General features: G+C 51.9%; 4 protein-coding genes and 1 pseudogene across 4 annotated transcripts; 3 read left to right on the top strand and 2 right to left on the bottom strand.

Moving 5' to 3' along the window:
* Positions 1–109: 109 nt before the first annotated feature.
* On the bottom strand, positions 110–2,138 carry SAPIO_CDS2124 (uncharacterized protein; the record flags this gene model as incomplete). The annotated part of the gene is made up of 10 exons (XM_016785240.1): positions 110–148; positions 209–288; positions 354–556; positions 617–635; positions 692–800; positions 879–944; positions 996–1,146; positions 1,199–1,358; positions 1,435–1,834; positions 1,923–2,138. The coding sequence occupies 10 exons, from the start codon at positions 2,136–2,138 to the stop codon at positions 110–112; spliced, it is 1,443 nt and encodes a 480-aa protein (XP_016645118.1).
* Positions 2,139–4,376: 2,238 nt separating this feature from the next.
* SAPIO_CDS2123 (Integral membrane protein) lies at positions 4,377–5,384 on the top strand (the record flags this gene model as incomplete). The annotated part of the gene is made up of 3 exons (XM_016785239.1): positions 4,377–4,556; positions 4,679–4,954; positions 5,028–5,384. The coding sequence occupies 3 exons, from the start codon at positions 4,377–4,379 to the stop codon at positions 5,382–5,384; spliced, it is 813 nt and encodes a 270-aa protein (XP_016645117.1).
* Positions 5,385–6,327: 943 nt separating this feature from the next.
* Positions 6,328–7,778, top strand: SAPIO_CDS2122 (annotated as a pseudogene; the record flags this gene model as incomplete).
* Positions 7,779–8,509: 731 nt separating this feature from the next.
* SAPIO_CDS2121 (Prephenate dehydrogenase (NADP(+))) lies at positions 8,510–10,452 on the bottom strand (the record flags this gene model as incomplete). Its single annotated transcript, XM_016785238.1, has 4 exons — positions 8,510–9,588; positions 9,687–9,798; positions 9,865–9,931; positions 10,340–10,452. The coding sequence occupies 4 exons, from the start codon at positions 10,450–10,452 to the stop codon at positions 8,510–8,512; spliced, it is 1,371 nt and encodes a 456-aa protein (XP_016645116.1).
* Positions 10,453–11,090: 638 nt separating this feature from the next.
* SAPIO_CDS2120 (uncharacterized protein) lies at positions 11,091–13,196 on the top strand (the record flags this gene model as incomplete). Its single annotated transcript, XM_016785237.1, has 3 exons — positions 11,091–11,146; positions 11,206–11,292; positions 11,810–13,196. 3 exons carry the CDS (start codon positions 11,091–11,093, stop codon positions 13,194–13,196), a joined length of 1,530 nt encoding a protein of 509 aa, XP_016645115.1.
* Positions 13,197–13,401: the final 205 nt, after the last annotated feature.

The following is a 13,401-nucleotide window of genomic DNA, read 5'->3' as shown; positions in this document are numbered from 1 at the left end:
GTGAAGTGTGAATGACACCTTAAGGCTTTCGAATTATCTCCACGAAGACTTTTCCAGGGCAAGTCCTGTTTTGCGGATATTACCTACCAATACATCAGACCGAGGGCCGCTATTGACTAGGGAACATCTCCCAGAATCCAATCTCAAGCTGCTCAGGTGGCGATGTTAGCCAGCGTATCACCAAAGCGGTCCATGTTATGCGACTTACTTGCGTCCCATGAATGAAGATCTTGACCAACTCTTCTATCCTCTCCGGGGTCTGGCGGCCTATCTCGTCCTCGAGTTGTTCTGCCCATATATTATCAGCCGGCCGCAAGAGGGTGATCATGAATGCTAAGTGGAACTCGGCTCACCAGACGCTAGCCTCACAGCCTCGACGTAGTCGTCCGCTACGTAGTTCTCTATCCAAGCCCAGTATATATTATCTTGGTCGGCCTTTTTAGTGTCTGGGTGACTGTATAGCATCTTGGCCACCGCTCCGTACCCCAAAGTGCAAGGAGCCAAAGCGACTTGGAGTGCAAGGAGGTCCTGGCTGTGGCCGATATCGAGCAGAAACCTGGGCGGTGGTCAGTCTCTCTGTGCGGTCGACGATATATACAGACTAGAGTTTTATTACCTCGTATATGCCGTGCAAGCTTAAACTTGTCAGCCTCGTCTTCGGTACCAAGTTTCAGGGTGGTGGTTTCCTTACCTTGCTTCTCTGGAGTGCTCTCAATTTCGTCAGTCGAGATGTCAAACGTCCTGCAGTATTCGATGTGAAGCTTGATCTCATGGAAGATGTGCCCGACAATCTCGTTAGACTAGAGACAGGCAAGTGAAACGTTAGTCCACGCTATTCCGGCAATAAACTGTAAGGACCTCCGGGATGGGAGCCTCACCCTAGATATGGTTTTGATGTTGGTCGCTTTATACGCGGCCAAGGCATGAGCCCGAGCGAAGTGGATCTAACAAGTCAGCGCCAGCATCTTTCGTAACCTCGCGGATGAGGAGCTTACCAGGTAGAGGTAGTCTTGAATAATATACCCCTTGAACGATTCAAGAGGTAGGGTTCCGTTACCCAGAGCCATGACGAAGGGGTGGTGGACGAAGGCATCCCAGACGGGCTTCACATCTTCCCGTGAAAGCAGGTACTCGATGAAATAGCCACTCCGAAAATGTCAGCACCGACTCAAAGCCTATGATAAATGGCTCGCCTTACCGGGAGAAAGGAAGCTGGAACATGCTATGGAAATGGTTCAAAGGTCCGTGGCCCTTGCCATATCCCGGCGCTGTGGCAATAGCGGGTTGGACGTATCGGCAAGCCGCGTGAACGGCCTTGGGGACATCCATCTGCGTCGATAGATTGGATGCGATGGCCGCTATAATTGTTTCGAGAGCTGGTTAGCAAGACTCTTGGCCGATGTACTCCTCGCACTGGAATGGCATGTTCCTTACAGGCAAGAGTACACCCAGTCCCATGGGTATTCTGAGACTCCTGGTAATCACTCTGGATACGAATGATCTGGCCCTCGCCGCAAAGAACATCAATGACGTATCGAGGCTCTTTGCCTTCCACACCTGGTTGTGCTATCGTAAGGTCCTTAGTCAATGGAAGGTGGCCACCCTTGAGCAACACCCACTTAGGCCCAAGAGAACGTATCTTCTCGGCCATCTTCTCGATGTCTTCGACACTCTCGATGTCTCCGGGCGCTGCATCATCCTGAATTACTTGGGCAAGCAGCTTGGCCTCCGGGATGTTGGGAGTGAGGACAGTCGCCTGGGGCAGGAGAGTGTCTGCGAGGGTCTTGACGGCTTGATCCGGCAACAGTTGGCTACCGCTGGTGGAGATCATGACCTAAAAAAATACGAATAAGACAACCGCTCAGGCAATACGGGGAATTTGAAAAGATCCGGAACTTCCTATGGACAGGAGAGTGTCGTACAGGGTCTAAGACAATGTTCTTGACGTCGTGTGACTTTAACGTTTCGGCAACGGCTTTCGTGGTCTTTTCCGAGGCGAGCATACCGATCTTTACAGCATCGGTCCCGATGTCCTTGAGGCAGATTTCAATCTGCTTGGCAACAAACTCTGACGGAACATGATGGATATCATAAACGGCCGTGGTATCCTGGGCAGTCAGAGCCGTGGTCGCTACCATTGCGTAGCATCCATGTGCAGCAATGGTTTTTTGGTCCGCCTCCAAGCCACTAGATATCAACCAAGAAACGTGACTAGGTTAGCTGATCCATCCACGATGTCTTACAAGACAGACCATCCTTTTCTTCATGAAATGGGAAGAGACACGGGATGGGGTGAGTGTAAGAAGAGGAAGACGAACGCTCCGCCGGAGCAGTCAGAGCCGGCAATGACGAGGACCCTTCCACTTTTCGCTACCATCTTCGAGGCGATTTCTAGTGAAAAACACGGGCCGTAAGAGGCTAATTATTCTGACTTTTGACGTAGAGAAACTTCTGGGAGAAGAGACCGACTGAGATGGCCTGAGGAATTGTGCTTGAGTGCTTGGCTGAAGGTAACGATAATGATAATCTTTTGATTGATACAGTCATAAAAAAGCTTCCCAGTCCCACTACGTAACCCCGCAGAGTGGGGGAAATTTTTTGTTTAGTTTTGTGCCTGAACTAGCGGCAAGAAGCTCTTGATATTTTCTCATCTTGTACTCTCTCTGTAAAGCTGCTTCGGTCGCCTGGCATTAGATCGCCCGTGTCCTGCGTCGGATGCATCGGCAGTCTTTCCGTGGACACCACTTGGCTGAGACATTTGTCCTTTTGTCCAAAGAACTTGCATTGCCCGATGGCTGCGGGAACAACTTCCATCTTCCAAGGCTAGATATCGAGAAAGCTCGTTGAATGAAGATCGAAAATTGGTTTGCAGGTCTCATTTCAATTTCATTTAATAGTAGCCTTCAAGCTGGTGTTATCTGAGACTGGACGTAATGGATAACAAGAACAATGGTGGCCTCCGTGCATGGTTGTTCATGGCCCTTGGGGGTGAATCATGATGGCACTCTTGAAAGCGAAGGAAAATCAAAGAAAACACTCGGCGTCAAGGACATCCAGAGAACAAAAAGCTATGGAGAGACCCAACCAAGTCCCTCCGGGACGGACGGAGACCCGACAAATTTGATGTGATGTTCTTCGGCCCTTGTCACACGGGACTCGGTGCGGACGGCGTCCCCGCCACGCCTTTACGCACCATCTGCCGAATCCTGGGGCAGCACAGGGCATGTGGGACGACGGCAAAATGGCAAAGGTCAAGGTCTGGTCCACTACATGGCCCTTTATCAATGCCCTAAACTTCTCCATGTTTAGCAAGTTGATTTGCATTGCAGTACTCCGTACTTCGTAGGGCAGACCGTGATGCCGAGGTCCGTTTTAGAAAAATGATTATTCTCCGCATCGAAGTTGGCTGGAAACACGAGATGGCGACGCCTCAGATCGAGCTAGACCCAGTCTGGCTGTTGCTTTGCACACCAGTAACTAGAGTAACTGGAGAGGTTGGACCGAGCTGAGGTACTTCTGGCGCGTGTACTCCTGGGCTATAATGGAGCCAAGAGCGGCAGATTCTTCCATACTACCGCCTTATTGTATACCTTGGATCTAGGTACCACCTCAGACAGTGAATGGCCTCTTATGCACGGTCAGCAATGCACGACAACAAAGCCTCGGAGGGCCAAGCCAATCGTGAGCGTCTATTGGACACATACGTAGGGGGTACCTGACCCGTCCGTCCCTGTTTGGCTGCGTTGAGCTTGGTGGTGTGTCGCGAAGGGGTTCCTAGGTTCCTGAGTGCCCCATACCAGCCTTCAATTAATTTCATTGACGCTTCCCTCACGTCCTGACCCTTCATCCCACCACACCCCCATCTTCGTCGCGATCTCCGAATCCCCCGTCGTCTCCTGCACGGAAACCAAGTCGACATCTCATCTTCACGTCGCAAATTTCTCCAGGCGTTTGGCTCCATTCGCGTGTCCCATAACTGGTTGCTGTTGGGCGCCTGTAGCTCGAGCTAGCTCATCGTCAGCCCCTTTTCGCGCAACGCTCCACGAAGCTCGTCCCTCATTGGTCGACTGGATAGTCGAACGCCCAGGGTAAACAAACCTGCCAGCTTTGCTCCCCCGATCCTCGATTGACGACTTCAACGAAGCCGACGACGACCAAGACGACCCGGATCAGGGCGACGGCGACGATAGGCAACAATACGAGGAACGACGACCATCGCCGAGTGCGTATATTCTCATCTCAAAACACCCGCGGTTCCCTTCCGGCGAGCTGCCCAACTAACGATCGCGCCCAACGTAGGCCCTCCCAGTCTAGCCTTTCTTCTTCCCACAAAACTCGGAATCTAGCCGATTGAGGACGCAATCACATCAATCACAATGTCGTCCGTCAAGTTCGAGGCGACGCAGAAAATTCGCAAGACGATGGAAAAGGTTGGCGAGTTCACGGATCCCGCCACTACCATCCCCGGCACGAGTGGAAAGCATCCGATTACTGCTGCTATCGGTACTGCCATTACTGGAGGAATGGAGAATGCTGGAACCAAGGGATATCTGATGGTAGGTTCGCCTGGGTTGCTGTTCTCCCCAACCCCCTCCGAAATTTCGATCCATAAATTTCGATCCGACGGGCCCGAATGGTTTGGCCAGATTCGCAGTGCTAACGTGGAGATGTTTCACAGGCCTATATCAAGGAGCTCGAGGAGAACCCCCTCAGGACCAAGATGCTGACAGCCGGTACTCTCGCCGGTCTCCAAGAAGTTCTTGCTTCGTGGCTCGCCAAGGACCGAAACAAGAATGGCCACTACTTCACCTCGCGCGTCCCCAAGATGGCGGTGTACGGTGCTCTCGTCAGCGCTCCTATGGGCCACTTCCTCATCTGGGTATTGCAGAAGGCCTTCAAGAACCGAACCAGCTTGAAGTCGAAGCTTCTCCAGATTTTCGTCAGCAACGTAGTCGTACGTATCGGACTGAACGCGGAAACTTGAGTTGATCACGAAACGTAACTGACCTCTATTTTCCCCCCCACAGATTGCGCCGATCCAAAACAGCGTTTACCTCGTTGCCATGGCCCTGATTGCTGGCGCGAAGACCTTCCACCAGGTCAAGGCCACTGTTCGTGTGGGATTCTGGAAGGTCATGAAGGTTAGCTGGATTACCTCGCCCATCTGCCTTGCTTTCGCGCAGAAGTTCCTCCCCGACCACCTCTGGGTTCCCTTCTTCAACCTCGTCGCATTCATTATCGGCACCTACATCAACACTATCACCAAGAAGAAGAGGCTTGCGGCTCTCCGAAAGAAGCACTTCGGCAGCGGCGGCAGCGGATCCGTCGCCGGATCCCGCCCACCGGAAGACTACCCTCCTCTCGGCCCCAATCCCCACTACTAGGTGTTGAGTCGCATTGGGTCGTCAAAGAAAAAGAAAAACGAACATGGGGAAGACGGGGCGAGTCGGGTAAGGCGCCAAAGGTGATGTTGCGGGAAGAATGATGAGAGCGTCAGATATGCCAATGTGGGGGAATGTAATGATTGATCTCGCAGACCTGCTGTTGCATATTGTGTTCTATTCTGGACGAACCGGCAACTCGAGCGGTGCCAGGATAAAAGCCTCGGGCTTGGGGCCTCTTGTATATGGCGGAGGCAAGTTTGTAGGCAAGCTTCCGGCCCTGAGACTTTTGTACGATTCTGTTTTTCATTTTTTTTTTTTTGTTTTCGCCTTTTTTCTCCTTTCCCCCTTGCTTCAGATGTTTCTTTTGGGTTTTGTCTAGGAGTGAGGATGGCCATATAGTCGGATAGGTCAAGTACACTGATGGATTGTTTGACTTTGGACAAGCCGGTGCCTGCAAATATTTCTGTGCTGTATGCGATCTAGACTCTTCCTTCCGGGCTAGAAGATCCGGGACATGCCCCTTCCTCAGACTGTTGAGAGGTTGTTGAGGGAGAAGGCAGAAGAGGTTCGAACTTTCCCAGGGACTTTGGTCCTACAACATTGACGATGTCGATGGTGTCAGTGGAGAAAGGGGAAGGGGGCTCAGTTGGGACCTGCCTCATCAAAGGTCTCTCTTCCAAGCCGATAATTCTAGTGCTTTCCCACCTGTATCGAGACGCTTTCTCACCGAAACATCCACAGCTCGAGCCCAGGCATGGATTTGCAAGGCCCCAAAAGTTTGTCTTCTTCTCCACGGGCAGCACCATCTCTTCGCCGAGCATATCCTCATTTCCTATATATCATCGCCCTACTGTTCCACATTCGTTTGTTGGCATATTGTACATCCATTTCCGCCTTGATGACTTGACCTTGTCGCTATCATTTCTTGTAGCCCACGCCAAAGATGGCGTGGTTGCAATCGTTGCTGGCATGGGCAAGAACCTACCATGCCGACATAGTCCCGAAGAGCAGGGCCTGGCTTGCTGCCAAGGTTTCCTCCCCAGGGCCTCCTCCATCTCGATCCGGCAGTCCAGGGCCAGACGATTCGGCATCTCAGCGTCTATTAAGTCCGACCATCACCAATTACAGTGACAGCAGCTCAGAGCCTGCTTCTTCAGCGCCTCCTTCTCCCATCCCCAGCTTCTCAACAGATACATCCTCAGACCCCTCATCGAAGTCAGAGGACTCAGGACCCTCGACCGGCCTAACAACACCCGACCCGGACAATGTCATTCTCAAGATACTGGGCGGCAGGGGCCCTTCACAACTACGGCCTTCGTCGGAGGATTCGGAAGAGCCAGCCCAGACAGTGGTCCCTTCACATCGAGGGGGGAGCCCAGGGACGGGGAAATCCGAGTGTAAGCACACTAGAATGATGGCTGTATATGGGGACGATTACACCTGTATGAAGTGCGGTGGCAAAAGCCTGGGGAGAGTTTTTATTTGCGTAGATGGCGCTGAGGGTCCGGTGAAGTCCAAAGGTCATAAGGAGGATTCTTCTCAGAACCCAGTTAAGAAAGAGGTATGCCGGACCAACTCCAAAAGCTAAGCTTGAAATATACTGACGCCGAAAAGCAGCCGAGCAATGACGAAGAATCCGTCAAAGAAGGAGATGAGGACCCTAAAGACCGGCCGATGCACCCCCTCTTGCAAGAATTAACCCCCGATGAGCTTGAGACGAAAACGATTGCGGAACTCTTGAGATTGGTGATTAAGCGTAAGTTTCTTGTTTTCGTTCTCGTCCTTCCGTGCACCGCTCGTTGTACTGACATCGAGGCTCAACTCGTAGGTCGCCCCGAACATGCCAACTCACGCTGCCAAATCCACAGCGCCCTTACCTCTCTGAAGGCACCAAAGCTGAAGCCCACGAAAGCTCAGCAAAGTCCTAACTCTAAGCTCCTCGAAAGATCAGACTCCGAGGAAGAGCCTTGTCGGTATACCATCTGTGAGAGATGCCATTCGGAGAGATGCAGGGAAAGAGTCTATATGAGTCTTGATGCTGTAGCGACAGGAGAAGTCACAGCCGCAGGCGCCAAAACTATGGAGGCAAGCCCCAGCGACCAGAGGCCGAGCCTGTTTATGCCACAGGCTCGAATTCTAGGACACCGGATGGCTTCATATGGCTCTCGGAAGACAAGAATGTCGGCGGCGATGCGTCGTTGTTCAGACGTGGAGGTCTACTATTACGGCCTAGAAGGACATGGTTGGCGGATTCCCAAACGAACAACGCCCCGGCATATGCTCAGAGTCCCGCAAAAGCTTACGACCCAATCCAGCGACGACCAATCTGACAGGGGAACCACCAGCTCCTCCAACCGGCCCCAATGCCATGCGGAGTTTCATGGACTTACCTAAATGCTTCGAGTCTCCTGTTTTAGAGCGGGTCCTAATGGGTATGCCGACAACGACAGCTGAGGGCCTATTGTTTGCTTTGGCTTTGCTCCGGTCACGCTAAAACGGGATGGATGCATCAGAAGCCTCTAATCTACAGTCTCAACAACTGGGCTTATGGATAGATAGGGGGTGGGTGGAACCAGAGGCTCTTGCAGTTCTCATTAATCCCTCATTCTCCATTTCTTTCGTTTTCCCTTTCGAGTATTGTTTGTAATTTTAGATTCATAGAGGAGCAGCGTGGGAAAAGCGAGCGAGTTTTTTGGGTTTGGGGTTTCTTCAGCGCAGGCACGCTGTTTATCCTTTGATAGGATCAGTTTTCTCAAGCTGGCCTAGCTTGACTTCATACCCCTTTTTTCCTCCGTCAGTGTAGCTAGGGACAGACAATAGTATGGCATAGAGAGAGAGAGAGGTATTGTTGAATTATGATGTCTAATCCTAGTAACTTAGAGCTAGGAAGTGTATGAATGTGGACGACGTGTTGCATTTTCTCGCTAGGTTTGTTCGCTACCCTCAAGTCCCGTTCTTTATAGGTCATGCCCACTTCCACTTCGAGTATCATTCAAACAGTATGATGATAGTAATGAAAAGGATAGGAATAAAGCCACCTCTTGATAGTCATACAGAATAAGCATACACATAACAGAGAAACATATAATCATAAGAACCAATCCCCTCAATACCAATGTCCATCCTCAATCATCACCCGTGTCCTCCAACACAGCCTTCATCATCTGGTTACCGATAACGCTCGCCTCCTTAAACCTAGGTTCAAAGAACTTATGAGTCGACATAAACCTATCCCTCCACGTCTCGAAATGGCCCAGGGAGACACACTCGGCCCAACCCCTCGCCGCAAACGTAAACTCCAGGTCGTCCGAGCGATACGTGCGGTCCTCGATAGCTATGCGGATCGCCTCGTCGAGCATGGCCTGGTTCCGGAAGAGGTGCTCAGTGACACCCAGCCAGATGCGGAAGAGTGGCGTCGAGCAGAGCATGTGGTCGTAGGGGACGATGCCGAGGTTGGCCCAGCAGTCGACCATGGCTAGGAGGGAGAGGTGGTTGTTCGGACGGGCGGCGTCTTCTTCTACTTCTGCGCCGTCTGGAGATCCTGCCCCTGTGGTGCCGTCGCGTAGAGAGAAGCGGTCGAGGAGCTCCGGGCGAAGAAGCTGCTTCCTCTCCCACTTGGGACTAGCTTCGAGCCCGAATACCTTTTGCTTGGCGGCGTAGACGCGCTCGCGGAGCTTCTCGTGGTTGCCCTCTAGCATGAGCTTATACAGCGCCGTGACAGAGTCGGCGTACTGGCTAATCTGCTTCTTAGCCTGCGGGTTAAGGATCGCGAGACCTGCGTACACGTGCCATTTCTGGCTGTAGATCCGCAACATGATGTTAATCTTGACGTTCTCCACGCCCCCCACGTACCGCGACAGCGCCCAGGGAAACTGCCGGTTAGCATGCCACGCTTTCCCCATGGACAAAAACGCCGCGTGGGTCGCCGCCTGCGTGTTAGCCGTGATCAGGTCGTGGTCGTGCGCCGACAGGTAGACGTATTTCGAGCCGAGGCAAGAGAGGACGGCCTCGACTTTGTGCAGGGATTCGTCTGAGGCGCGGTGCTTGATTATGACGAGCGGTTGGCCCTTGGGCTCGACTTGCGGCCCGTGGAGGGAGTGACAGGATATGATGTCGACGTCGGCGGGGAGCCAGCGTTCGAAGGCGGCTATTTCGGGGTCTTTACATGATGTTTGGCCGCCGACGATGGCGCCGACCTTGGTTGCTGTTTTGGAGCATGAAAGGTCAGGACTTGTTTCTTCCCCTTTCTTTTCCATGGCTTACGACGAAAGGAAAAAGCAGAGCACGGAGGAGACTTCATACACTGGCCGTACATCTCCACCACGGAGTTTATCGCCGCGGCCTCGACGTTGTACAGGATGTAATCGCTTGCTCGGGATACGAGGGAGCCGTTACGGCAAATCTCTACGTTGTTCTATATTGTGACAAGGAGCTTCAGTATATGCCTCCTTCTAGTACAGGTAGAAGCATGTTTTCATACATTTCCTGCAAATTCTTTCTTTAAGGCTTCGATTTTTGCGTCATCATCTCTATCACAGGCGAGGATTCTAAGGACCCGGGGAATACGGTTAGTTCTTCAAGGTAAGGCACAGAGGAATGATCCAATGCTCGAGTACGATGGCTGGTTGGGAGTGATATCTGAGAAGAATGGATTCGTTAGTCCATGAACGTCGAAAACTGACTTGACACGAAAAGAACAGCCCCATAAAAGCAAAATGAAGATTTTTCAGACAATGTTTGTTAAGGTAGCTGGAGTTTACATCATCGAAGGCCCACGACTGAGGCACGGAACCAGAAAGGCGACCGTGCCGGCCATGAACAATGCTCGAGCCAAATGCGCTCTAGTCATCATATACATTTGCTGGGGGATGGGAAAGGAGCTAAGAAAAAGAAAAAGAGCGCAACTTACCCAGAGCAAACTGTGGTTGAGTCGATTCAGATCAACAACCACTCACCTCCAGCCCGCGGCAGAGAGCCTGTGGGCATACATCCTTCCCATATCGCCCATGCCAATGAGGCCGACGATGAAGTTCTCCATGTCCGCTGGGCGGGAGTGCTCGCGTGCCATTGCGAAGTGAGTGCTCAACAGAGCGGTAGAATTAAGAAATGGCCGGTGAATCCTGATGTGGCTACACCATTGGGATATGAAGAATATCCAGGTCTCGAAGCCCTAGGTTAGTCGGAAAGGGGCTTCGATCTGAGAGCCCTGAGAAAGAAGAAAAGAGCACGAAGACCTGAGGAGTTGTGAGGACAGAAATTTCTTTTGAGGTCAGATTGAAGAGAGCTTTTTAAGTGGGGTGGAATCGGGTAATACTCGGCCTCACGATGTTCTGTATATTTGCATATCGATATCGTAATAAATGCATCAATCTCATCTAGTCATCAAGGTGCAATCGGCAACACAGACTCGATCAAGCTCGCTCCCTACAAAGTATTAATTGAAGCTCAATGTAACTTATAGACAGTGTGTAGTAAAGGCCATCGAAGTACAGGAAAGCGGAAGGTATATATAACTGGCACGGGCGTGCTGAGGTAGCTTCCAGTACTGCATGGATCACGTGAGCTAGGTCCTTGCAAGAAGCCTTGTCGGCCCCCTATCGATGCCCAACCAGGAGCGTCACCGACTTAAGTTCTTTCCGTAAAGCCCAAGCTGGGAGGATCCTCTCAAGGCAGGTCAAGTATTCACTGCAAGATTCAGCATAAAACATGGCACGAGAGCACCGCCGGGAAATATCTCCCTCAAAGCCGAAAGAGGGCTTCAGGTCCGTCCAGTCCTTCGAACTTCGCATGAGGTCGACAGCACTGAGCTGACCTCTTCCAGCGCCGCTGGTGCGGTGTGCAAAGGCTGCTCTGGATTCTGCGCCGAATTTTTCGAGTCCTCCGGCCATCGTTATGAATATAAGACGAAGTATGTCCATATTCTAGAGTCATCTTTGAAGGGATGCGAACCCTGTCGCGTCGTGAACGAATCACTCGTCACCCTGTCAGAAAAGAGCCTTGAGCCAGAAACAGAAATTTCCCTCTATGTCCCAATCATCGACAGGCTCAAACCAGCCCTTCGTATCCGGTGGAAGACGGGTCTTTATCGGCCAAAAGAATATACAATAATCGAGCTATACTCATTGCCAGGTTCGTTGCTGAGCTATGTTTGTTCCTATCTGTATCGCTAAGAGGATAGCTTCAGACCACCCAACGCCATGGGATCTGGTTGGAGGTGACGATTGCCGCACTGTCAGCTGGGATTCGTCGTCGCAATCATGCTTTGATCTCGCACGCTCATGGATTGATACATGAGTCAACTCGCATGAGGAGTGCAGATCTGAGACGTCCCAGTTGCCAACGAGGGTTATCCACGTTGGCTCTGAACATGTTGGACCACGGCTCTATATCTCTCATGGAGAAAAGGCGTCGTATTTGGCGCTTAGTCATGTCTGGGGAGTTTTCCGCCCCCTGCTCACGGAGAAGGCCACTTTGGCCGAAAGACTGAGCGGCATCCTGACCTCAGACATGCCAAAAACTTTCCAGGATGCTGTTATGCTGACGCGGCTCCTGGGCGTCCAATATCTTTGGATCGATAGCCTGTGTATCATTCAGGATGACGCCACGGACTGGGAAATCGAATCGGCCAACATGGCAAAGGTATACTCCAACGCACTTCTAGTCATCTCGGCCGACGACGCAAAGGACGCGCGTGATGGTTTTCTACGTCCGAGAGGTGAAGGTGCTTATTCGTCCGTCGAAATTCCTTATCACGACGCAGCGACGAACAAAAATGGCAACATCTACGCCCGAAAGAAATGGCTCGACATCGGTGATTATGAGGACAATATCTATGTATTCGATGAGACCATCGAGGAATTTGCCCACACGGGGGAACGAAGTCATTCCAGGTCGTTGCTAAACACACGAGCCTGGGCATTCCAGGAGCGCCTCCTGAGCCCTAGGACACTCCACTACTCCTCGTCAGAGATGGCTTTCGAATGCAGGAACATAATCCAGTGCGAGTGCTCTCCAAGACCCAGGCGCGAGATGAAATCGCGTCTCTTCAAGAACCAGGGCATTGCCGAATCTTCTATCGGAAGGTCTGACTGGATGACCATTCTCGATAGCTTCACAGACAGAAATCTCACCTTCGACACTGATCGGCTCCCGGCTCTGGCCGGCGTGGCGGCGGCTATGGAGCCATATACGGCCGATGACTATATCTGCGGCCTATGGAGGCAGGAATTCAGGACCGGTCTCCTCTGGGAGATTCACCACCGCTCGAGCCCGCCAGCTCGTCGCCACCGACAGTACTACGCGCCTAGCTGGAGCTGGGCGTCGGTGAACGGGAGCACGGTGCACGGTTTCGGCCGCTACAATGGCTGGTCGGAAAGCCAAGGTGAATGGGCCGAGGTCCTGTCCATTGACATCGAGAAGACGACGAAGAATCCTTACGGACCGGGGCGTGGATCAGTCTTGCTTCGAGGCTATATCGGCTTGGCAACTGTATCGGATTTTCAACGCCGGCCACCCCTCATAAGGCTTGGTGCCGCTGGAACGAAAGGCGGTGAAGATATTATCTTTAACGTTGACATCGAGGAGAAGCCCGAGGTTGTCCAAGGCGGCGAGGTGTACATTTTTGTTGTCACGAGTAAGCCGAGCAAGGAGGACAGCACAGTTCGGACGGATATGTCTTGCCTTGTTCTTTTGAAGGCCGGAGAAGAATCGCCAAACATCTATCGCCGTGTAGGACATGCAGAGGGCTTTTATGGGCAAAATTTCAACAGCTGGGATCAACATTTTCAACGCGAGACAGTTCGTCTGATCTAGGTTGACAACCGACTAAAATACAGTATTTAGGTTCGTGTGTGTAAGGATATACTGTATATGGCTCGAGGAAAGGCCAGTGTCACCAAGAATCGTATTCAACCGGAAGTCAATTGATGATGAAAGCTTCAACTTGCCCCCTGGGCTGACTTGTGTGCTGTCAGAGCCCCTTTTTCTCCGACCGTACTCCGTACTCAGACCGGCCCCG

This window comes from Scedosporium apiospermum (genome assembly GCF_000732125.1).
Source record: "Scedosporium apiospermum strain IHEM 14462 chromosome Unknown SEQ_SAPIO_0085, whole genome shotgun sequence".
Classification (NCBI taxonomy): Eukaryota; Fungi; Ascomycota; class Sordariomycetes; order Microascales; family Microascaceae; genus Scedosporium; species Scedosporium apiospermum.
This window is presented reverse-complemented; position numbering and strand designations above follow the sequence as displayed.